This window comes from Oryctolagus cuniculus, chromosome 11, assembly GCF_051225735.1.
Source record: "Oryctolagus cuniculus isolate XC-2025 breed Fujian yellow rabbit chromosome 11, ASM5122573v1, whole genome shotgun sequence".
NCBI classification, from domain to species: Eukaryota; Metazoa; Chordata; class Mammalia; order Lagomorpha; family Leporidae; genus Oryctolagus; species Oryctolagus cuniculus.
This window is the reverse complement of record NC_142877.1, coordinates 80,284,172-80,308,904: the sequence shown is the minus strand read 5'-3', so window position 1 is coordinate 80,308,904 and position 24,733 is coordinate 80,284,172. Positions and strand designations below refer to the sequence as shown.

The following is a 24,733-nucleotide window of genomic DNA, read 5'->3' as shown; positions in this document are numbered from 1 at the left end:
CACCTGGTCCAAGTGAATGATCATTCTACTGTGTTGTTGGATTCAATTTGCTAACATTTGTTGAGATTTTTCATCTATGTTCATCAGGGATGTTGGTATATAAGCTCTCTTTTTCTATTGTTTCTTTTTCTGACATAAGAATTAAGGTATTGCAGGTTTCATATATTGAATTTGGGAGGATTCCTTCCCTTTCAATTGTTTTGAATAGCTTGAGAAGAATTGGAATCAGCTCTTTTTTAAATGTCTGGCAGAATTCAGCACTGAAGTTGTCCGGTCCTGGGCTTCTCTTTGTTGGAGGATCTTTATTACTGATTCAATTTCCATTTTGTTTATTGTTCTGTTTGGGTTTTCCATGTCTTCATGGCTCAATTTTGATAAAGTGTACATGTCCAGGAATTTATCCATTTCTTCTAGTTTTCCCAATTATAGTAATTGCTGATGATGGAAAGTTTGACTACAATGTGTCATGGTGAAAATCTATTTATGGTCATGTCTGTTAGGAGTTCTATGTGCTTTCTCTTCTCAGATGTCCCTCTCTTTCTCCAAATTGGGGAAGTTTTCTGTAATTATTTCACTAAATAGGCCTTCTAGTCCATTCTCTCTTTTGACTGAAAGATTTCCAAATATTTGTCTCTTAGTTTGGATATTCTTTCTTCTGCCTCTCCAAATCTGCTGTTAAGGCTTTCCACTGTGTTTGTTATTTGATATATTGAATTCTTTATTTCTCATGTTCTATTTTGATTTCTCTTTAAATTCTCAATTTCATGGAAAAATTTTCATTCATGTAACATATAGGTTGCTTTAGTTCATGGATGTGCTTCTGATTGTTTTTGAATAATTCTATAATTAATTTTTAAAATTCTTTTTCTGGCATTTCCTTTATCTTTTCATCTTCACATTCTTTTTTTTTTTTTTTTTTTTTTTGACAGGCAGAGTTAGACAGTGAGAGAGAGAGAGACAGAGAGAAAGGTCTTCCTTCCATTGGTTCACCCCCAAATGGCCACTACGGCTGGCGTGCTGCGCCAATCCGAAGCCAGGAGCCAGGTGCTTCCTCCTGGTCTCCCATGTGGGTGCAGGGCCCAAGCACCTGGGCCATCCTCCACTGCCTTCCCGGGCCACAGCGGACAGAACCAGCACCCCAACCGGGACTAGAACCTGGGGTGCTGGCACCGCAGGCAGAGGATTAATTTAGTGAGCCGCGGCGCCGCCCCATCTTCACATTCCAATATTAAAATATTGTGTTCCTTTTGGGGGGGGGGTGGGAGGTGGTGGTGTCTTCCTTATTCTTGTATCTTTGATTTCTGCATTTGTTTTTAGGCATTTGTGCAGTTGATTTTTTTTCCTCTGATGGCTTTTATCTTTGAGATATGCCTCTGTATCTTAGTGGAATGTCTGCACTTCCAGTGAATATCAAGTGATGGGTTTGGCCAGGGAGCTCTGGTCCGTGGTCCAGTGTGGGACAAGTATCCAGGGTAACAGCCAAGTTGAGTGTGGTAGATCTCAATGCCTGGGTGCTAGTCCCACAAAGTTAACCTTTGAAACAGGCTCTTTTTCTATATCACCATTTCTCTTTACAATTAATACAATTTCTCATTTTACATAATTCCTCACATCTGAAAGTGATGTGCTGTATGCTCAGAGTATGTCATTTCTGAAATAACTGTTATCTACTGGAGAGAAAGATATGATACACAGCAATCTATCTTGAACTTCTGCATGGCAAAAATGAAAATAATGCTAACTGCATATGTAAAAGACATGATTCTAGCAAGTAACACCAGAGATAGCACTAAGCTTAAACATTTCAATAAAAGTAAATACCTCTAGATATATGAGTGTCCACTAATATTCCTCATCCCTGTTGGTTTAGAGAATTCAGTAACAAAACAATTCCAAGTCATAAACCATGTATTTCCTTTCATTGCTATGTTTTCAAGATGTCTATCCTGTTAGCTTTTTGATATTACCAAGTAAATTGTTGAATCCAGCAAATGCTTTGCTTTAAAAATACACAAAATATTCCTGGAGCAACAAAACAGTGCTCCAGGGTGTCTGAATTGCAAAATGCTGCAACTGATTGACAGTCAAATCTACGGAGTTCTGTTTTTTAGTTCAAGCTAACAATTACACAGCACTGACATCTGTGCCTACTGGGCTTTCACTGCTCCGTAGTTTTTGCAACAGTGAACCCAAAAAGCAATCAAAATTAGTGGAAGGTAATCAGCCCACTTCACTGGTATCAACATGCAAACAAAGATCAAAAGGTCAAGTTTCCACAAACAAAACACCTCATTATGGGCATTCAGGATGTTTCAGATTCTATGATCATTGTCCCATTAGAGAGATTATAGAAGCAGAATAGCAAGAGCAGGATTATGGGCTAAGACTAAATGAAAGTTCTATCAACAAAAGTCACATCTATCTATTTAGCCCTGCAGTAATTTAAGATGATTCAAAGTTGTTTCAAATATTCTCTCAAATCTAATCAGATCTTAGAAGTATTTGCTTTAACTCCTGTAAGAACCACACATCTGGTTTATCCATAATGGGGAGAACCTTGGATAGGACTTGTGGATGATTCCTTACAACGTTTCAAGTATGTTTTCCTGGATTCAGCTTAAAGAAGCTGATGATGCTTTATTTAAATGAGACTCATAAATTTGATTCTGCCATCTACAGTAGTCCCTTGGTTCCTATGGGGGTTTGTTCCACAACCTATCATGTATACCAAAATCTGTAGAAGTTCCTTATTAAAGGTTGGTTGCACTTTTGGGAGCAGAAGCTGTAGACATAGAGGGTGCTTTAAATGTGCTTAAAGGACTAATAATTACTTTTGCACGAAGAAAACTCTTAAAGAGGTGAAAGCAGCTTTTATCTTTGTAGGAAGATAATCTTTTAATACAACTGAAAATAATCAACCATTCCTGGCAAATTGAGTTAAGTGCTCCACAGATTTCTTCCCTGACACTCACCTACACATTCACTGCAACACATGCACACAACCTGACCTTCTAAGTGTTCTAAGACTTTCCATTTAGAAACAGAGCATAGGAAGTACAAATCCACATACTTAAAAGCAAATAACAAAAGCTGGTATGCTATTTGTAGAATGAACGAGAAGTTTGCTATGTTATTATTAAAGCAGATAGCTGTATTCAACCCAATTCAATGTACCATACTTTGAATGTTTACCAAACACCAAATACCATAAAAATAAGGCAATATTTCAATAACACCAAAAACATGTGTTCAGCTCTCAATGGAGGCACGAGTAGGACAAATGCATTTTATCTCACCAATGTGGAACACTGCGCCTGTTAACTCATCTTGAAGGACTGTAAACACATGAATGACCTTATAATCTTTAGTAGCAATTATGTGGTGGCAGAGCTTTTCCTACCAAGATTTATGATATGACATTACATTTTTCTCCTTAATACAAACCCAAAGTGTCACTGGGACTAGGTGTCCCTGTTAACATTTCATGCATTTTAGTCACAAGTATGTATGAATGTCTTTATATCTGTCTGAATTTCTGGCTTATTTGCAGAATTTAGGTGTCAGTTTCTATCTTGGAATGCCCACTGGCAGGCTCATTCAAACCCCATTGTCCATTCTTGACCCTCCTCATTGGAAATGTTCACTCTGCCCCATCTTCCCACTGTCTCGAAACTGAAGCTATAGTGAGATAGAGATTGTTGTACCACACTACCCAGCTGGTATTTTTAATTTTCCCATAGAATTCTAGCTCTCCACAGTTTGTCTAAACCCTATTACTGTTAGTACATTATTTATAAGCTGAACAGTCCTTTGTGAAATGGCCTGGGAAACTAAGCATCATTACAGACCATTGTTTAAAGTTCCACACAAGGAATCTTGAGCATGACTTTAAGAATGTATTCTATTCTTCAGCTTGCAATCCGTTTTGTGTTTGCAGAAAATTTTTCTTATTCAGGAAATGAAAAGATAATACTTGCTGAGGTACTTTTTCTTTCCTATTAGAAAAACATGACCTCTATCCAAAATTATAATCCTATAACATTAATCACTCACCTTATTACCCAACTCCCTCTTCGCGTACCCCATATAGCATACAAATTAATACCAGACTTAAAGACATTTTTAACCAGATAGAGAAAAATGATTAAGTGAATACTTAGTCATTAAAGAATTGCAGAGTATGATTCAGATTGAAATTTATCCCACCACCTCTTCTGAAGAACACCCTACTGCTGCCAGGGAAAAAAAAAATTCTGGGTATATCTAATGCCATTGACATTCTAGTAACATGCTTACTTGTGCAGGAATTTTGGTTCCCATGGAGTGAGAACTGATTATAGTCATAGTATTTAGTATTTTCTGAGATTTACTTACACTTAAGGTAAATGATGCCTGAACCACACTGTGCATAAAAAAATCCAACCTTCTCTGCCTCTATTAATGGCAAAGAGATCGCTAGTGCCCTATTCTAATAGCCATAATCAAAATGGCCAAGCAAAATTAATAAGCTATTGACTCAGCACAGACTCTTGTAAATGTCTTACCTCTAAAACTGTCAAAGAGTTAACTGTCTCTTGGGATGTACAAAGTGGCCAGTAGACAAAATCTCTAAGATAGATGTAAAAACAAGCCTTAAACATGCCTTTTAGATCGACCAGTACCTAAACACTTCTTTTCCATTTTCTTATTATCCATTGCTTTTGTGCCCTAGGCACTGGGTCCCCACACACCTCTCTGTACTAACACAGTCAATAAGAGCACCACACAAAATAATAAATTTCGTTATGAGTGGGGCTTTCTCTCTTGGGCACCATTTCTGGATACTTCTGGTAAGTGCTCTCTAGATGGTCCTCACTACAGCGCAGTAGCTTAGCAGGGAAGAGTTTCTAAAAAGTAGAAAAACGAGGTGTATGTACAACACTAGGTATTCAATTTCCAGACTCTTATTTCAAAGCTCTCCCAATCTGTTTTTCAAAAACATGCTAGCACACTCCTCTGTTGATATTTCCCATTTGCTTCTTTGACATCACACATGAAAAGTCAAAGTAAAAGTAAGAAGGTCTGAGTGTATGTACTCCAAGGACATGAAATGAGCAAATTTCAAATGCCACCTTTGCCTTCTAATGACATTTACACAGGTGTTCTCTTTGAGGACAGCTCTAACTTGCTCTATTGTTCCAGAGATGCCCATGATGCAATCTCACCCTGGATCTGAGAACTATTAATCAGGTCAGATCAGTGGGTAACAAGCAGGAAGTCAAGAACATAGTGCAATTCTTTGCCAACTCATTGGACAGAGGTAAATTCAGAAAACTTTAGAAAAAAATCACCAGCTGATAATAAAAATCCAGATATATAATACCATTTTGCTATATAGTAGAACTTACTTCCATGGAATATGTTATTTTATCTCACAAGGCATACTCATTTTTAATTTGCAAAATTCTCCTTAAGCATAAACAAAAGACTGGGCAAAAGGAAATATCTTTCTATTACCTTCTTCTGATCTTCTAGCTTGTGACTCACTGGATTCTTCCCATGTCTGTTCATTTCTGAAGATAAATCCATCACATTAGGTTCTTGTCCTTCAAAATGGAATCTTTTCAAAAAAGCAGCAAACTAATCCAAGATGCAATCACTGGGAAAACACTGGCACACCGCATTTCCCATCACACACCGTCTCTGAACTTCATCGACTCCAAGGAATCATTAAAAAATCCATTGATTGAGTGGAAAAAATAAAGTTTGCAATTTACTCCCAAAATCTTCCAAATCAGCATATCGTTTTTCAATGCTGATTCCTCAAAAGCAAGATAGTCATCCAGGGCTTTTAATTCCAACTGCTATCTTTTTCTTTCTTCACAGCTCTCCATTTTCATAAAAAAAAATCAGAGTTCTTATAAACCTGTGATTTAAAAGAAGGCACACTGTTAATTCCCTCCCACTACTGATAGCACAATCAATAAAATCAATTCCTGTCTCAAATTTTCTATTGCGAAGAAATCACGGGGGGCACAATTTGACTTAAAAATAATAGTTCATGGCCTTGAAATATATCAATTATACACATAAACCAAAACAGAGTATTACAACTGGGGATCCACAGTGCACTGAAGCAAAAAAGGCAACAAGAAATACATACATATCCATCAAACAAGAGAACATACTGCACCATCCTACTCATTAATGTCAGCATTCACAGAGCTACAAGATTTTAGAAGACAGCCCAATGTGATCAGATATTCTGTTAGACATTTTGATGCTTTTATAAACAGTTTATAAATTCAACTTCAAAATGAATATGTAAAAGGTTTATTATAATTCCACTTTATAATGAGGAAGTTGAGGTTGAGAGGATAAATTTTACAACACTAATAATTACTAAAACAGTAAGTATTAATAGTAGAACAAAGTTGCTTGGACTCCAAAACCTGCTCTCCTACATATACTCATCTCAATTCCTATTATATATTTTTTACACAAAGATACCATAGATAAACTTGTTAAGTGCTTTGGGGGATTGCAGATACACTGTGCACAATATTTCTCTAAAATGGTCATCTAATCCAGTGGTTTCCAAATACCCTAAAAAAACACAATCACTTGGGCATTATCTTTAAACATATAAATTCCTGAGGTACGCTCCTGTCCTGTTAATTTAAAAGATATATGGAAGTACGTGGTGGTCTGTATTCTTTTCACCTCTTCTAGGCATTTCTGATGCAGAAAAACCAATGAAGAGGAGAAAAAAAAAAATGAAGAGGAGAAACTTCTACCAATGCAGGACTTCCAAAACTTGTCTGCATATTGGACACACCTGGGAGCTTTCCAAAACAACTGATTCTTGTATGGCAGCCCCACAGGTTTTGCCCCACTGCCCTAATGTATAGATTTTCTTTACAAACTTGATCAATTGCTGCCTGAAAACATATAGTGTCTCCAAAGGCAGTCCTTTCCATATTGAGGCACCTTTAGTCTTTACACTGTTCTTCCCAATTTGGAGACAATGTTTGCATTTCTATACTTCTGTCCATTTGCAGTCATTCATAACCTTTGTATCACCAATGTACACAAACTATCTTCCAATTTTCTTTTATATGAGAGTTTCTTCTGTTTACTACTTTAATGTGACAGTCCTTCATTTATATGGCAGTGTCACCCTAGCCAGGTTAACTATCCTTAGCACCTTCAAATATTCCCGCCCTCCTCGGATACTTTCTTCAGAAGATGATGCACTTTGCATGTGACCCATGCACTCTGCTATCCAGGACTAAGCACAAGAATTAAGCATGGAGGGCCAGCACTGTGGAGTAGCAGGTAAAGCCACCGCCTAAAGTGCCAGCATCCCATATGGCTGTTGGTTCGAGTCCCGGCTGCTCCACTTCTGATCCAGCTCTCTGCTATGGCCTGGGAAAGCAGTAGAAGATGGCTCAAGCCCTTGGGCCCCTGCACCCATAGGGGAGACCTGGAAGAATCTTCTGGCTCCTAGCTTCAGATGGGCGCAGCTCCAGCCATTGAGGCCAAATGGGGAGGAACCATTGGATGGAAGACTCTCTCTTTTTCTCTCTCCCTCTCCCTCTCCCTCTCCCCCGTCTCTCCTCCTCTCTCTGTATAACTCTTTCAAATAAATAAATAAATCTTAAAAAAAAAAGAAGAAGAATTGAGCCTGACTTGTTCCCTTAAACAAGTCTCCTCCAAGTCCCACAACACAAAGCAGAGCAAGCATAAAATAAATGATAAAGTAGAAAGTATTTGAACAACCAAATTCTAAACTCCTTTCTGCACCCCTCTATAAACTGTTTCCTATCTGGCATCCTTTTGCCAATGCATGCTCCTTTTGCAACTCCTATGTTCTGCCACATAGATATTCTAGTTTGATCCTTAATTTTGATCCCTAGTTTTGATCCCTAGTGTGAAGGCCCCAGCTCAGGAAACCATACGGCCAAGGGCTGGGACAGAGAGAGAACACAGCTACTTTGAGGAGCTGAAAGAAATGCCAAGAGGAGAAACTGCATGCAGAATAACAGCTTTGTGATTTTTAAAGTTCATCTTCAATGCAACGTGGAAAATAAATAAGAGGGAGCCAAATCTGTCAGAGAAACCACATAGGCATTATCAGAGCAATCAAAGAAGTAGACACTAACATCTTGAAGAGGTGTAGGAGCTGCCAGGATGGAAAGGGTGACAAAACTGAGAGATATATTATTTAAAAGGTCGTTTTGAAGGAATTGGTAATTGGTTTAATATGGGTATATTCTTTAGGGGTACAAATGGTGTTATCAGTATCTAAGATAGCAAACTCATGAGAAAAGTACTTTGGGCAACAAAAGGAAAAAAAAGATTTTGTAAAACAAATAAAAACCCTTGATAAAAATTACAAGAATGATGAGAAAAATTACAAGCTCATCTCACTGATGGGCACAGATGATAAAAATCCAAACATTAGGTAATTGAATCCAGCAATGTATAAAATGAATCATATCAATTCAAGGTTGATATTATCTATCACAAGAAAAAAATTTTGGTTTATGACTTGAAATAAATCAGTGTTATTCATGACACTAACAAAATAAGGAAGAAAAAATTACATGCTTAGCTCTGTTGGTGCAGAAATATAAAATCTCTTGGGAAATAAGGACTAGAAGGAGACTTACCCATTTTTATTTACCTGAAAAAGCATATTCACACAAAAAACATATATACTGGTGGAAAGTTAAAAATGTTCCATTTGGTCAGGAATAAGACATGAACACACACTACAAAACATCTATTCAACATTGTACTTTTTTTTTTTTTTGACAGGCAGAGTTAGACAGTGAGAGAGACAGAGAGATAGAAAGGTCTTCCTTCCGTTGGTTCACCCCTCAAATGGCCACTACGGCTGGTGCTGCGCCGATCCGAAACCAAGAGCCAGGTGCTTCCTCCTGGTCTCCCACGCGGGTGCAGGGCCCAAGCACTTGGGCCATCCTCCACTGTCCTCCTGTGCCACAGCAAAGAGCTGGACTGGAAGAGGAGCAACTGGACAGAATCCGGTGCCCCAACCAGGACTAGAACCCGGGGTGCCAGCGCCGTAGGCGGAGGATTAGCCTAGTGAGCCGCGGCGCCCGCCCAACATTGTACTTAAAGTGCTAGCCATACAATGAATCAGGTAAACAGGGGAAGGAGAATGAAGGAGAGAGAGAGAGACAGAGAGAGAGAGAAGGCAGAAGCACTGGAAATGAAGAAATAAAATTGTTTTTATTACAAATGTTATGATGTGTGTTGGAAATATTCAAGATTTGAGAAGTAAATTACTTGGATGAATAACAGAGTTTCATAAGTTTCCTGGATGCAAAGTAAATATCTAAAAATCCTTTATATTTTCTTATAACAACAATCAACATTCAGAAAGTTAAACTTTAAAAAGATACAGTTCACAATAGTATTAAAATATTGAATACCCTGGAATAAATTTCACAAAAGATGATAAAAACTTCATGATAAAGTATAAAATAATATCAAAAGAAAATAGAAAGCCTCACCAAACCTATCAATTAGTAAATAGTGTTATAGAAATGACTGCTTGCCTAATCATGGCACTGCCAATCAAAGTCCCCAGGTTTCTTTCTATCATGAGAAGATGCTTCTAAAATGTAGTATATGACAATGCAAAAGACCAAGAAAATACAAGCCACTAATGAAGAAAATTTTGAAATTATTCGCTCTATACCAAATGTTAAGATATATTTTATATCAATAGTCACTAATATAGTATGTTATGATCATTGTCATGAATCCCTCATTTTGTTGTATTACTATCTCCATTTTCAATAATAAAATATTATCTAGGTATATGTATATAGTATCTCTATATGAAGTGCATTGGAAAAGATTTAAAATTAAACAAACACATTTGAAGAAATGAAAAAAAGAGGTATACAAAATCAATAGAACATAGAACTCTTTAAAACAGACCTCAGTAGGTACCATCCCTTCAATGATTATAAAGGTAGAATCGCAGAGCCTTGGAAGAAATTTTTCTATTCAATAAAGAGTTCTGTGTGAATTGGTCATTGATAGGAAACAAGTTAAACTCAACCTCTACTTCAAACCAATAGTCAATTCCAGATGGACTGCAAATCTAAATATGATAAAATAATAAAGCGTCTAAGAAAATGCTTTCACAATGTGAGGGTAATGAATGATTTAAAGCACCGAATGGAAGGAAAAAAAAACAAATATAATTATATTACAATCAAGCACTTTCATTAGATTACACCAAGAAGGAAATACATACATACATATATATATTCCATAGAGGATGAAAAGGTGCTTATAGATACAATATATAAAAAAATCTAAACATCAGTAATAGAAAGACAAGAGACAAAAATATGTTAACAGACACTTTAAAAAGAAATACAGACGGAGAACAGACAGGGGTTGATATGAATTAGGAACACAGAGGAGACAGGTATATCCCAAAGGGACAAAGTACACCTTGTAGTGATAGAATGACATTTTATCGTGTTGTGGGAGTAGACACATATACATCTATGTGTGTGATACAAATTACACAAAACAAAGCATATACACAAAGAGTATCTATAAACTCGAGAAAAGGACAAGTATTGTGGTGCAGTGGTTTAAGCCATCACATGAAATGCCAGCATCTCATATTGTAGTGCCTGGGATCTAATCCTGTTTCCCATTCAGCTTCTAACCAATGTGTCTAGGAAGCAGCAGAATATGGACCAAGTATTTGAGTTCCTGCCACTCACACAGAATACCTGGTTGGAAATCCTGGCTCCTGGCTTCAGCATAACTGTAGTGGGCATTTGAGGAGTGAACTAGTTGGGGAAGGATATCTCTCTGACTCTGTCATCCTGCCTTTTAAGTAACTAAATCAATCTGTTTTTAAAAACTCATGAAATAAGCCGGCACCGCGGCTCACTAGGCTAATCCTCCGCCTTGCGGCGCCGGCACACCAGGTTCTAGTCCCCCTCTTCCAGGCCAGCTCTCTGCTGTGGCCAGGGAGTGCAGTGGAGGATGGCCCAAGTGCTTGGGCCCTGCACCCCATGGGAGACCAGGAAAAGCACCTGGCTCCTGCCATCGGATTAGCGCGGTGCGCCGGCCGCAGTACGCTGGCCGCGGCGGCCATTGGAGGGTGAACCAATGGCAAAGGAAGACCTTTCTCTCTGTCTCTCTCTCTCTCACTGTCCACTCTGCCTGTAAAAAAAAATAATACAAAAACTCATGAAATTGAAATATGCTTTATGGACTACACCCATGTCTCTCTGGTTCTGGGACTGTACTACCATTAAATAAGACATTATCTCCAGAAGAAACTAGGTAAAAGGTACACAAATCCTCCCTATCTGTTTTTCTTTTTTGTAATTTCATATGATTCTAAAATTCTTTTTTTATATATTTATTTTATTTATTTGAAAGACAGAGTTACAGAGAGGGATAAAGATAGAGAAAGAGGTCTTCCATCCACTGGTTCACTCCCTAGATGGCTGCAATGGCCAGAGCTACACCAATCTGAAGCCAGGAGCCAGGAGCCAGGAGTCAGGAGCCTCCTCCAGGTTTCTCACGTGGGTGCAGGGGCCCAAGGAATTGGGCCATCTTCTACTGCTATCCCAGGCCATAGCAGAGAGCTGGATCAGAAGAGGAGCAGCCGGGACTAGAACCAGAGTCCATATGGGACGCCGGTGCTTCAGGTCAGGGCTTTAACCCGCTGCACCACAGCACCAGCTCCTAAAATTCTTTAAAGATAAAAATAGGGGCCAGTTTTGTAGCATATTTAAGCCACCACCTGCAATGCCCACATTCCCATAGAAGTGCCAGTTCAAGTCTTGGTTGCTCCACTTCCAGGCTCCTGGTTTTGCCTGGCCCTGCCCTGGCTAATGGCTGCTGCAGCCATTTGAAAAGTGAACCAACAGATGGAAGGTCTCTCATCTCTCAACTCCCTTCCTCCCACTCTCTCTGTCTCTCTAACTGTGCCTTTCAAATAATTTTTTAAGTAATATAAAAACATAAGAATATATTCCAATGGAAGGGGGAAAACATATAAAGAAGTGAACACTCTCATGGAGAACGCTAATTAAAACTACATGAGATTAAACTTCTCATCTACTCAGTGAACTGAAAAAAATGACAATACTGAGGCCAGCATTGTAGGGTAGTTGGTTAAGCTACCATCTGCAACACTGGCATCCCATATGAGCTTCTGTTTGAGTCCTCGTTGCTCTACTTCTAATCCAATTTCCTGCCTGTGTACCTGGGAAAGCAGTGGAAGATGGCTAAAGTGCTTGGGTCCCTACTACCCACATGGAAGATGAAGCTCTTGGCTCCTGACTTCAGTCTGACTCAGCCCTGGCTATAGCAGCTATTTGGGGAGGGAACAAGCAAATGGAAGATTTTTCTTTCTCTCTGACTCTGCCATTCAAATAAATAAAATAAATCTTTTCCCAAAGTGATAATACCAATTGTTGACCAAGACATAAGACTACAATGGCATAATTATTTGGAGAAAAATATTAGTATCACCTACAAAGTTTAAAGATTCATATACTTTATGACTCAGCAGTAATATTTCTAGGCCTGTCTTCTTCAGAAATACAGAAATACATGCATAAGTGCACTAAGAAAGTTTTTTTCAGGATGGTAGAAAAATGCCAACAATACAATTAACATATAATGCAATCAACATTAAAATGAATAATCTGTGATATCCTTACATACCGGGTAATATACATTAAATTAAATAAACTATTGGCACACATATAAACACAGATGAATCTCATTTTTACAGAAACTAAATCAGTCCATTTATATAAGTGCTTCATTTATGTTTTATGGTCCAAAAAATTGGCTAAGCAAAAATTCAGATTTCCATGTATCTTTACTATTCTCATGAATAGTTTCTCCAATAAGAAGGAAGAACAAAGATGCTAGGTTAAACCAAAAAAAAAAACTTGTTAGTAATGGGCACAGGTCCTCTTTTTCTTAGGATTCTGGGTCAAATGTTTGTTTATGGAATAACCTAAGTACAATGCCAAGCTTACCAATAGCAAGGACTGTCAAATGTCAGAAAATGGATTCATCCTCTAACTTCAAAAACATCTGCCACTGTCTTTGTAGTAGTGCAGCGTTACAGGCTATCAATCATACTTTCTATACACATGTCTCTATATTATTATGAAATAATATTTCCAAAAGTGTCATCACTTTAAATTATTCAAGCTTACAAACTTAACTCCTTCCCTATAATATAAAACCACATTTAGAGAATATAAAAAGCATTGCATTCCTAGAGTACTTGCAATGCAGTATGAGCCCAAAATAGCCCCATTTAATATCCTATGCCTGTCTTGTCAAGTCTACAGGCCAGTGGGGAGTTAGATGTAACTAAAACTACAGAGCACCAACACATTTTTTTCAATTCCGTCCAATATCAAAACCTTTGAAGGCCAATGAGTTTACATCAACAATGAGAGACAGTTTCACAAGGACAGGATTAATGAATGAAATAATATATACAAAAACATTTAGTTCCTGGGTTTAGGCACCAAAAAAAAAAAAAAAAGTTTAAATATGGTTTCAATTCATCCTAAATTACTAAAGATTCAAATATTATTTATGCTTACATTTTAATATAAAATGAATTGTGCCTAAATGGTAAATCGGGCAGAAAACAAAGTAGGATCTAAATATATGAAGATTTTGAAAGAGAGTCCTCATCTACATCTTACTCCCCAAATGCCTACAAGAGCCAGGTCAAAGCTCCTGTAGGAACACAGTCAAGGCCTCCCATGTGAATAGCAGGTGCCCAATGACTTAGTACACAATAGCAAGAAGCTGTAATCATGAGTGGAGCCGGACTCAAGTCCAAGCACTCAAATATGGGATTTAGTATGTTAACCACTAGGCCAAATGCCCATGCAAGGATAAAAAGATTTTTTTACAATGAAATTTAATGAGATTGTTAAAAGTCACCTTGTGGAATGATTGTGGTATATACTACTTCCTAACTCAGCCTCTGGCATGGGATAGTTTAGATACTGATGAATATTCCCTGTAGTGGAGGGGACATGGAGTCCTAGTCCCCAGGCAAGGTGTAGTAGCCTTGTGGCCACAGGGCAGAGTGATGTACTGAGAGGTATGTTGCAGTCCTTTCAGATCACAGATCAAGGATGTGCAAATCTTAGGGAGAAATATTAAACTTGTAGTAAGAATGTTTGCCTGAATTTGTTTAGTAAAGAGAGATCCTGCTCACAACAATAATTTGCCTAGGGAAGGGGACTCAGGATGAAGGAAGCTGCAAGTCCTACTGGGAGAAGCTAAGTAGAGATTTACATTGAGAAGAGGTCACAATATGGATCAAAGACGGTGACGTCAATGGGGTTCAGCTGTGCTATCTTCAAATTTTTCAAATAAATAACAATGAACATCCCAAGGGCCTAATGTAAATGAGTAATCTTAAAACAATGATACCTCGATACCTCTTCTCTCTACTCCATCTTCCCTTCAAAGATCCTAATGAATGGGAAGGAGGTACAATGAAAAGATCCTTTTCAAAGAGCAGGAATATAGCAGCAAGGAGGTCCAGTCTTGGTTTGAGCAAGGAGGAAGTAGCTTTTGAATAAAGATGTGTGTATAAACATCCTGAAATAAATATCCAAATTCTGAATTAAAACTTGATTTATAATCATAAAGCTAATATCTAAAAGAGGATAAAAACCCAACGATGTAACACAAACCTGCATCCAGGGACAAAAAGGCAATTCCACCAAAAGCTTTCAAGAAACAGGAGAAAAGTTTGGAGTAGATATATTTGGCAGTTCTGAAGAGGAGATCACACACTGACACTACATGGATGAAAAAAAAAGCACGAAGTACTGACCTCTAGGAAAGACTGAATTTCCAAATAGGTCTATAAATGCAAGCTTACTCACACCACCTTAGTTAAAATGCAACAAACATCCCTTAACACCTGAAGCCAAACAAACAAATCACAACTCTTTAGCATATTATTCAACTCTGGACCCACTCTGATCCTTTCTCCCTTTCCAAATTCACATATTACCACTTCCCAGTTCCTGTATTTTGTTGTAGCCATATCAAACAACTTATAGTTCCTAAGTACATCTTTTAGTTTCACAACTGGAATACCTATTGCTCCATTAGTGCCCTATAATTCCCTTGAAAGATGCCCATGTATTCTTAAAGTGTCCTCAAATTCTTTTCCTCCCTTCACTTTGTACCCCTACTTCATCTTCATCCTAAGTAAATTAGGTTCCTTACCCTCACCGTCTAGTAGCATAGCAGTATGCACAGATACCAATGCACAAACACACACCCAAATACTCTTTTACAAAGTTGAATAGTATTGTGCCAAAACTGCTTCATTCTACCAAAAATATAATTGAGAAAAACAACATCCCTTCTGAAGTTGTTTTTGCCATATTCTTTTTGAGATGTCACATGTATATCTACAATTTACAGTGTACAACTAGAGTAAACCCAGATGGGTTTAATCACCACCCATAGCCCCATATCAACATAAGGATTTTTTTTCTCAAACTCCATGAGACTCCCTCATTCCCCCTACATATCACAATTTTAAAAGGTAACCACTATTCTGAGTTTTAACAGATTTTTTTCATATTCTTAAAGCTTCATGTAAGAAGAATTACAAGTATGTGTTCATTTATTTATTCTGTATGTCTTTGTTCAACATTAAGTCCAGAAGACTCATTTGGGTTGCTGTAAGTAACAGTAACTCATTCCTTTTTATTATTTATTTTGGATTGTTATATGGAAGGTATGGCTATGCTTATTTATCCTATAAATGCAATTGGCCAAAACAAAGCTCAATTAAACAACAGAATTTTTAATCATCCATAACTCTACATTCTAATTCAGGCTTTCCTGGCTCCTCATGTTTACAAATAAAGGAAATGAAGAAGCTTTATTTCACTTGCTTTTCCCAGGCTCTGTGACCTCTACAAGTCAACAAGGTTCAGAAGAATCAACAGTTGTGGTCAGACTGTTGCTGAAAAAACAACCAAATCACATATTCAGAAACCACTGAAAAAGCACATCTCATTATAGCAAAAACAATTTTTATTATAATAGCAATATTCCAAGTTTCACCTATGGCAAAAGTGTTTTATTAAAAAATAAATACCATGAAGAAAGGAAATGCATTATATTTTGCAAAGGACTTGTTTTTACCACTCTCTCAAAATGTTCACTTAATAGGGAAGCATTGCAACAAGGGTGTCATGTGCCTGATCATATCCTGGGCAACCTACCCTTCCAAATTTGCATTTATTTAGAACCTAGAGAATGAAGAGACTGTAGAACTCACTAAGTACAAAATGTGTTTGGAGTATAAAAGCTCAGCTAAAACTCTGAGAAATTCACTTAAAGATCTGACACTGAGGAATATTGAGGAGCAAAGCATCCTAACAAAATAAGATTTGTTGGGCCGGTGTCATGGCTCACTTGGTTAATATTCCGCCTGCAGCGCCAGCATCCCATGTGGGTGCAGGGTTCTAGTCCCGATTGCTCCTCTTCCAGTCCAGCTCTCTGCTGTGGCCCGGGAGGGCAGTGGAGGATGGCCCAGGTGCTTGGGCCCCTGCACCCACATGGGAGACCAGGGGGAGGCACATGGCTCCTGGATTCGGATCAGTGCAGCGCGCCGGCCGTGGAGGCCAATTCGGGGGTGAACCAATGGAAGGAAGACCTTTCTCTCTGCCTCACTGTCTAACTGTGCCTGTCAAATGAAAAAAAAAATGCAAAAAAAAAAACAAAAAAAAAACCAGAAAAGAAGATTTGTTCCATACTGTTTTTGAAGAAGTAAGAGCATTGATTAATTGATTATTGTATATATCCCTTGTCTCTACTGCTGAGAAACAGTATCTTTCTTCTTACCATGTGTTGATTCTTTACTAAGTGGAGGGTTAAGTTTATGAGGATAAAATAAACTGAAAGTATGTCATTGTAAAAATTAAATAGAAAGAATAAGAATGAGAGGAGGAGGGATGATGGCAGTATGGGTGGAAGGGCAGGAAGTAGCACTATGTTCCTAAATCTGTATATATGAAATACATGAAATTTGTTCACCTTAAATAAATTTTTAAAAAAAGAAAAAAATCACTGGGAATTTCTTTAGGAATTTTAATCATTAGAGATGAAATGGTCATTGTTTATTGTTTGTACTCTAATATTGACGTGTGGCTTCATCTTCATGTGGATAATTAAGAAAAGTGCAAAGAAAAATATCCTAGCCCAAATGAAAAGTTAAAAGGATGTCCCAGTGGAAGAGGGCCTTGGATCCAGAAATTCCACTGGCTCTCCTAACATGTCTCAAATCTGACTCTGTTTTACATATGATAAAGTACTCAGACATTATAAAAATACTATAAACCTTCTGCAAATAATATGACTGCCTCCAAAATATGTTCTTGATGTTTTTAATAAGTAATTTTTTAAAAATATTGTTTAGGGGCAGGTATTTGGCCTTCCAATTAAGATTTCTAGATCCCAACCTCCTGACTGCAGCTTCCCATCCACACACACCCTGGAACACAGCAGTGATGGCTCCAAGAATTGGGACTCTGTCACCCACGTGGACCTGGAGTGAGATCTTGGCTGCTGGTCTGGCCTTGGATTGTTGTGGGCATAGGAAAAACTAGGAGATGGGAACTTCCTGTGTGTGTGTTTATGAGTGTGTACATGTATGTACACATGTGTATGTGTGTGATTAATATATAAAGACACTATTTACATTAAATATAAAACATGTACAATATTAAATATTATTCATCAATAAAATACAGTGAGTATAAAAATGAAGTGATCAATTGCTTAAAAGTATGAAATTAAAAATACTGGTCTCTTGCTCTCTCACTGTCCACTCTGCCTGTCAAAAAGAAAAAAGAAAAAGCAAAGAAATTAAAAATACCGTCTATCTCCATAATGCCATTGAAATCAAACCAGTATAGTATAGGTCCTAATCACTATTATAAAAATAAAATGAATAGGCCAGTGCCGCGGCTAACTTGGCTAATCCTCTGCCTGCGGCGCCGGCACCCTGGGTTCTAGTCCTGATTGGTGAGGTGTTCTGTCCCGGTTGCTCCTCTTCCAGTCCAGCTCTCTGCTGTGGCCCAGGAAGGCAGTGGAGGATGGCCCAAGTGCTTGGGCCCTGCACCCGCATGGGAGACCAGGAGGAAGCCCCTGGCTCCTGGCTTCGGATTGGTGTAGCATGCCTTCTGCGGCCGGCTGTAGCAGCCATTTGGGGGGTGAACCAACGGAAAAGGAAGACCTTTCTATCTCTCTCTCTCTCTCACTGTCTAACTCTGCCTGTCAAAAATAAATAAATAAATGAATGAATAATAATATAAAAGACAGAAAAATATTTGTATATAATATTATTGCCTATACTGAGATTTCAATCACATTTATTAAAAATTGTTTAAACACATACCAATAATATATTCATTTTATCAGCAAAAGCAATAACAATTCTAAAAGAAAATATAATTTTAAAACAAATTCCATTAATAATAGAAAATAGTATCATTAAAGATATATTGCAGGGCCAGTGCCGCGGCTCAATAGGCTAATCCTCCGCCTAGCGGTACCAGCACACCGGGTTCTAGTCCCGGTCGGGGCACCGGATTCTGTCCTGGTTGTCCCTCTTCCAGGCCAGCTCTCTGCTGTGGCCAGGGAGTGCAGTGGAGGATGGCCCAAGTGCTTGGGCCCTGCACCCCATGGGAGACCAAGAGAAGCACCTGGCTCCTGCCTTTGGATCAGCGCAGTGCACTGGCCGCAGCGTGCTGGCCACGGCGGCCATTGGAGGGTGAACCAACGGCAAAAGGAAGACCTTTCTCTCTCTCTCTCTCTCTCTCACTGTCCACTCTGCCTGTCAAAAAAAAAAAAAAAAAAAACGAGCCGGCGCCATGGCTCAATAGGCTAATCCTCCACCTTGCGGCGCCGGCACACCGGGTTCTAGTCCCGGTTGGGGCGCCGGATTCTGTCCCGGTTGCCCCTCTTCCAGGCCAGCTCTCTGCTATGGCCAGGGAGTGCAGTGGAGGATGGCCCAGGTGCTTGGGCCCTGCACCCCATGGGAGACCAGGAAAAGCACCTGGCTCCTGGCTCCTGCCAGGATCAGCGCGGTGCGCCGGCTGCAGCGGCGGCCATTGGAGGGTGAACCAGCGGCAAAGGAAGACCTTTCTCTCTCTGTCTCTCTCTCTCACTGTCCACTCTGCCTGTCAAAAAAAAAAAAAAAAAAAAAAAAAAAAAAAAAAACAGTCAACAAAATTTTGGAAAATGCATGCTTTCATGGAAGCCAAAATTTGTATGCAACAATGATATTTAAGACAGGTATTTTCTGTATTGTAGATTTTAGTGACAGCACGATCTTTCTTTGGTATGCTACATATTATTTAAACAATCATCATTAAAATTATAAAAATTATAAATTATTTCTTTGAAGTCACTTTTTTTTACAAATTAAGAGCAAATAAATGTTGTCATTAACCTTTAAAAAAAAAGACAATATAGTATTGTCCAAGGCAGATTATTAGGATATACTGCTTACAAATAGAAATGCACAGTCCTATAGAGAATATTAATATGCAGTCCAGAGACTAAGGAATTCTCAATTTTAAAAAAGTGAATGTAGGACAACTGAATGTACACAGGAGAAAAATAAGACTAACAGAAAAATTCTTAAGACACACACACACACACGAAATAATATAAACCTTAATGAAAAAGAATGATAAAACTGATAGCCAAATTTAGAGACAACACACAAAGCAGAAAAGCCAGAGACTGAAAATTTATTGATTTTACACACTGATGCACACACACACATAAACTCTCACAATGCAACTATAAACAATGAAGACAAACGGTGCAGTAAAAACCAAGCAACATATTTGATTAGGCAATCCATACTAGAAGAAATAGGCATAGTCAATAAGTAGATGAAAATAATTTTCTTAAGAAGACACTAACAAAGCCCCATATAATAGAATATTTAAAAACTTAAATATTCCCCATGTCAAATGTTGGAAAAGATGGGATAAAACTAAAACTACTTGTGCATATGTAGCTGGTATAAGCCCTCTGAGTTATTTGGCAAAATCCAATAAATCTGAGGATCACCAAAACCCTCTGTTATGTCAATTCAATTTGTAGGGAGAATCTATACACTAAAAATACATGTATGATAACATTCACAAAATCCTCTTTGGCACTGTTGGAAAAAAAAACAGAAATATTCTAAATATTCATCAGAAATTAATAGTAGCATATATTGGTATAATGACATATTCATAATGAATGAACTAAAGTTCCACATATCCAGACAATGTTAATAACATAATCATGGATCAAATAAGAAAGTGACACAAGAATTGAGGATACTGTTTATAACAGCTTTAAAAAATACTAGATACCATTTATATATAAATTTGAGACCTTAAAGGTCATGGAAAATGTGTATAATGAAAAAACAATGAATGGGTTTCAGAAAATGTTTTCACCAAGATGAACTTCTTTAAACTCCATCTTCCTACACACTTTTTGAAGTATCCTCATATAAATATAGTAAAAGTATAAAATCAGAAAAGAGGTGATAAATAATCCAATTAGAATTTGCATTTTTTTCTGTAGTGAACACACCAAAAATAAGGGAGCATTACAAAGAGTGTTTAGGGATAATGCAGTATTTCACATCTTTAAAACATTACTGGAGGCCGGTGCCGTGGCTCACTAGGCTAATCCTCTGCCTTGCAGCGCCGGCACACCGGGTTCTAGTCCCGGTTGGGGCGCCGGATTCTGTCCCGGTTGCTCCTCTTCCAGGCCAGCTCTCTGCTGTGGCCAGGGAAGTACAGTGGAGGATGGCCCAAGTGCTTGGGCTCTGCACCCCATGGGAGACCAGGATAAGTACCTGGCTCCTGCCATGGGATCAGCGTGGTACGCTGGCCGCAGCAAGCCGGCCACAACAGCCACTGGAGGGTGAACCAACGGCAAAGGAAGACCTTTCTCTCTGTCTCTCTCTCTCTCTCACTGTCCAATCTGCCTGTAAAAATAAATAAATAAATAAATAAATAAATAAATAAATAAAACATTACTGGAGTGGAACTAGTGTTGCTGCATTTCAGGAGAAGCTGTCACCTGCAATGCCAGCATCCCATGTGGGTGTCAGTTCATGTCCTGGCTACTCCACTTCTGATTCAGATCACTGTTAATGGCTTGGGAAAAGCAATGGAAGATGGCACACGTACTTGGGACCCTGCCACCCACAAAGGGAGATCTGTGTGAAGCTCCAGGCTCCTTGCTTGGCCTGGCCAATTCTCAGCTATTGCAGCCATCTAGGGAATGTACCAGTAGATGGAAGACCTCTCTCTCTCTCTCTCTCTCTCTCTCTCTCTCTCTCTCTCTCCCCCCCTCTCTCCCTCCCTCCCTCTCTCTCTCTCTGACTTTCAAATACATAAATATTTTTTTAAATATCTGGAGCAAAGTATTAAATATGATAAAGCTGGAAGTACTTAGAAGTTAATCTTTATTGTGCACTCTCCTTTCCTCAACACCTAAAATATTTCACAGTAAAATGAGAAAGTAACACAGTCTAAAATATTTTTAACTGATAATCAACCATACAACCAAGTATTGATTATAGCCTCTGATTTTCTGCAATGATAAGATCTCATAATATGTGGCATCTGGTGGTGTGCTGAGGTGACTCTTTGTGACTGCCCTATAATAAACAGATCATGCTGCTGGTGTTTACTGTAGAATGAGGGGATGATAAACACCCTAGAGAGCATGGGTACCATCACACTAGCCAAAATCGTCCATCAGCCTCTCTCTGATGGACATAGGTACTATATGAAGCTGCCTCAGAACACACTTGACCACGGTGTTAGCTTCACCCTGGAAAGATAGCCTTTTCCTTGGGATCTTTCCTTTAAAAGGATCGTTTTTTCCCCCAGAGCCTCCTATGCATCCGAGTAAAACATTCGTAAGTCTGCCTTTACCAACATCTACAAGGTTGAATTCCCAGCTCGTGCTCTCAGCCAAGGAGTTGAGCTCCATCAAGAAAACACTAGGAACTCCTTATGATCCACCTCATTTAGCTGCATATCACTAAGCAGAACCTTGATGCTACTGGTTGCAGCACATATAATTCTGCATATATAACCTCAATGCAAATATGGCATCATACAGAACCTGGCCATGAAAAAGTCAACATTAATGTAACACAATTTGGTGTGTTTGCTTTCAGAAAACTGCAACCCAATTTTTAAAGACAAAACAAGCTTTTCTCTTAAACACCAAGTGTTCAGAAAGGTGTTTGTAAAACAACAGCCTTGCATGAAGCATCACAAACCAAGTAAGTTCTTGTAAAATTCCATTTTTCCCACTTGTGATACACAGGAGAAATGAAAACAGCAGGAGAAAACATTATGTGCCTTGCAACGTGGTTGCTGTGCTTCCTTTCTGTATCCTGGAAATGGCAGGTTATTTGCCTTTATCAAATAAATTGGCTCTGCATCCCACATTTAAAAGAACATACACTGGTTTTCAGTAGGAAGTTTGAACTTGATTAGTTCAAGATAAAAGGATGCAGGGAAGGTTGAATATCAATCCGAGCCAAATTTCATACAGGGGATGGAGATGGAACAGCATAAAACATTCATATTCTTAGGTACTAATGATAAGTAGAAAAAAAAAAAACTTGCATCTTTTAGCCAAATTTGTTTATTCCCTGAAAACTCAATGTAGTAATACAAGGCCAAGTGACAGGAAATTACAGTTTCCTGGCTGACATCAATTTGATCTTCAGTAATAGTTCTGAAATAGGGTTTCTGAGCTCTGACATGAGGCAAGACACACACACACACATACACACACACACAATTTTCAACAACTCAGGTCACATCCCAGATGATATAGTACTCATTATGTGGATAAAATTATGATGCATGCTTACAAACATGCAATGACTTAAGTAATTTTAATCAAACCTTTCTTATCAGATTCTTAGACTCCAGCTGTAGATGGATTCAGTGATTTAGAGAATACACACTCCCATAAGGCAGATTTGAAAAACATGAGTGTTTCTTGTTGCAACAGCAAATAGACAATTATTTTATCTAGGTAATCATAACACTAAAGATATCAAGAATTGCCAAGTTAGGAAAAGTTTTTAAAAGTTCAATTGAAAACAAATTAATTTCTAGTTTCCTTGCTGGAGTGAGTCTGCATTGTTATCCCTAAGGGAAAAAGAGCATTTCTCAGCTTTCTACCCTTGCTAACGATCCCAAAACTGCAATCATTCCTTCCAACTGTCCTGAGAATAAAACTGCTAATTGTACCCCAATATCCACTCTCCACTTATCCTAGAGATTTTTTCTAAAATAGGGCCTCAGAATGAGAGATCATATTTCCTATTTCCCTATTTGCAAGATCTGACCATTTCATGACGCTGTAGCCAATGGACTGCACACACCAGTGGCACATGGTATTTTCAGATGGCACAACTTCATAATGAAATGGTTTATTCAACAGTTTTCTTCCTCTCTTCCCACGGGCTAGAATTTACATTGTGCTGGCAAGGCAGCTTCGACAACCTGACTAGGACAATACTCTTGGGTGTGACAGAGCAGTAAGATGGGAAGAACTGGGTCCCTGAAAGAGAATTGTTCACCTACCTTGCGCCACTGGCCTCCCTCTCAAACGTAGTAGGAGTGGAAGACTTCAACCTTCTGTGAATACATGGACTTGAATATTAATCTTATTATAGCTGATTCACCTTTCCCATAAATACTACAGACATCTTGGTCTGCTAGAGGATGTGATAGCCTGGATGGTTTTTGGAAAATATTCTCTTCCTCTCTTGCCCCCATGACTTAAGACTTGGCCCATATGATTGGCTTTGCCCAATAGAATATAAGTGAAATGGGGCTCATGTTGTGGCATGGTGGGTTAACTTGCACCTGCAATGCAGGTATACTAGGTTGGGGTGTCGAGTTCCAGCTGCTCCATTTCTGAACCAGCTCCTCACTAATGTGTCTAGGAAAGCAAAGGAGGATGGCCCAAGTGTTTGAGCTCCTGTACTCACATGGGAGTCAGGGATGGAGTTATAGGCTTCTGGCTTTGGCCTGGTCTAGTCCCAGCTGTTGTGGACATTTAGGGAACGAACTAGTAGATGGAAGCAATTCTATGTTTCAACAAAATAAAACAAATCTTTATAAAAAGAAGAGTATGAGTGAAATGATAAAAGCAGGGGTTTTTATAAGGCCTGACCTCTTGCAATCCTCCATGAGAGGAGTGTGCGTCAGGGAACCACTGATCCAAGAATAAAACAGAAATATATGCATATGACCTCAGCCCAACCCTTAACATAAAGCCAAACCTAGCTGAGGCTTAGCTGACCCATGAACAAGAAATTCAGTGCTTGTGATTATACTCCATTGGCTGAAGGAGAAGAGTACTGGGAATATATATATAATGTTATTGCGACAAAGCTAACAAATACTGAAAAGGTCTGATCACATATTACAGGAAACAACCTGGACTTCATGGCTTTGAGATTGGAAGTTTTGAAAACTTGTACATTTGATTCATCATTGTTTCAATTCAGTAAAATGAAAAAAGATGAAGCACACAATCTCTGAGGATACTTACAACTTTAATATTCTAATATATGATAACTGTCTAAGTT

The 24,733-nt window shown here is 38.5% G+C and overlaps 1 protein-coding gene across 1 annotated transcript in view; it reads right to left on the bottom strand.

Annotated features, from left to right (window-relative positions):
- Positions 1-24,733, bottom strand: part of NAV3 (neuron navigator 3) — a 966,035-nt gene that overhangs the window by 687,046 nt on the left and 254,256 nt on the right. Inside the window, exon 2 of the mRNA XM_089307477.1 lies at positions 5,497-5,905. Coding sequence (XP_089163603.1) covers positions 5,497-5,568 — 72 coding nt within the window. The 5' untranslated portion in view covers positions 5,569-5,905. The remainder of the gene's footprint in view (positions 1-5,496; positions 5,906-24,733) is intronic.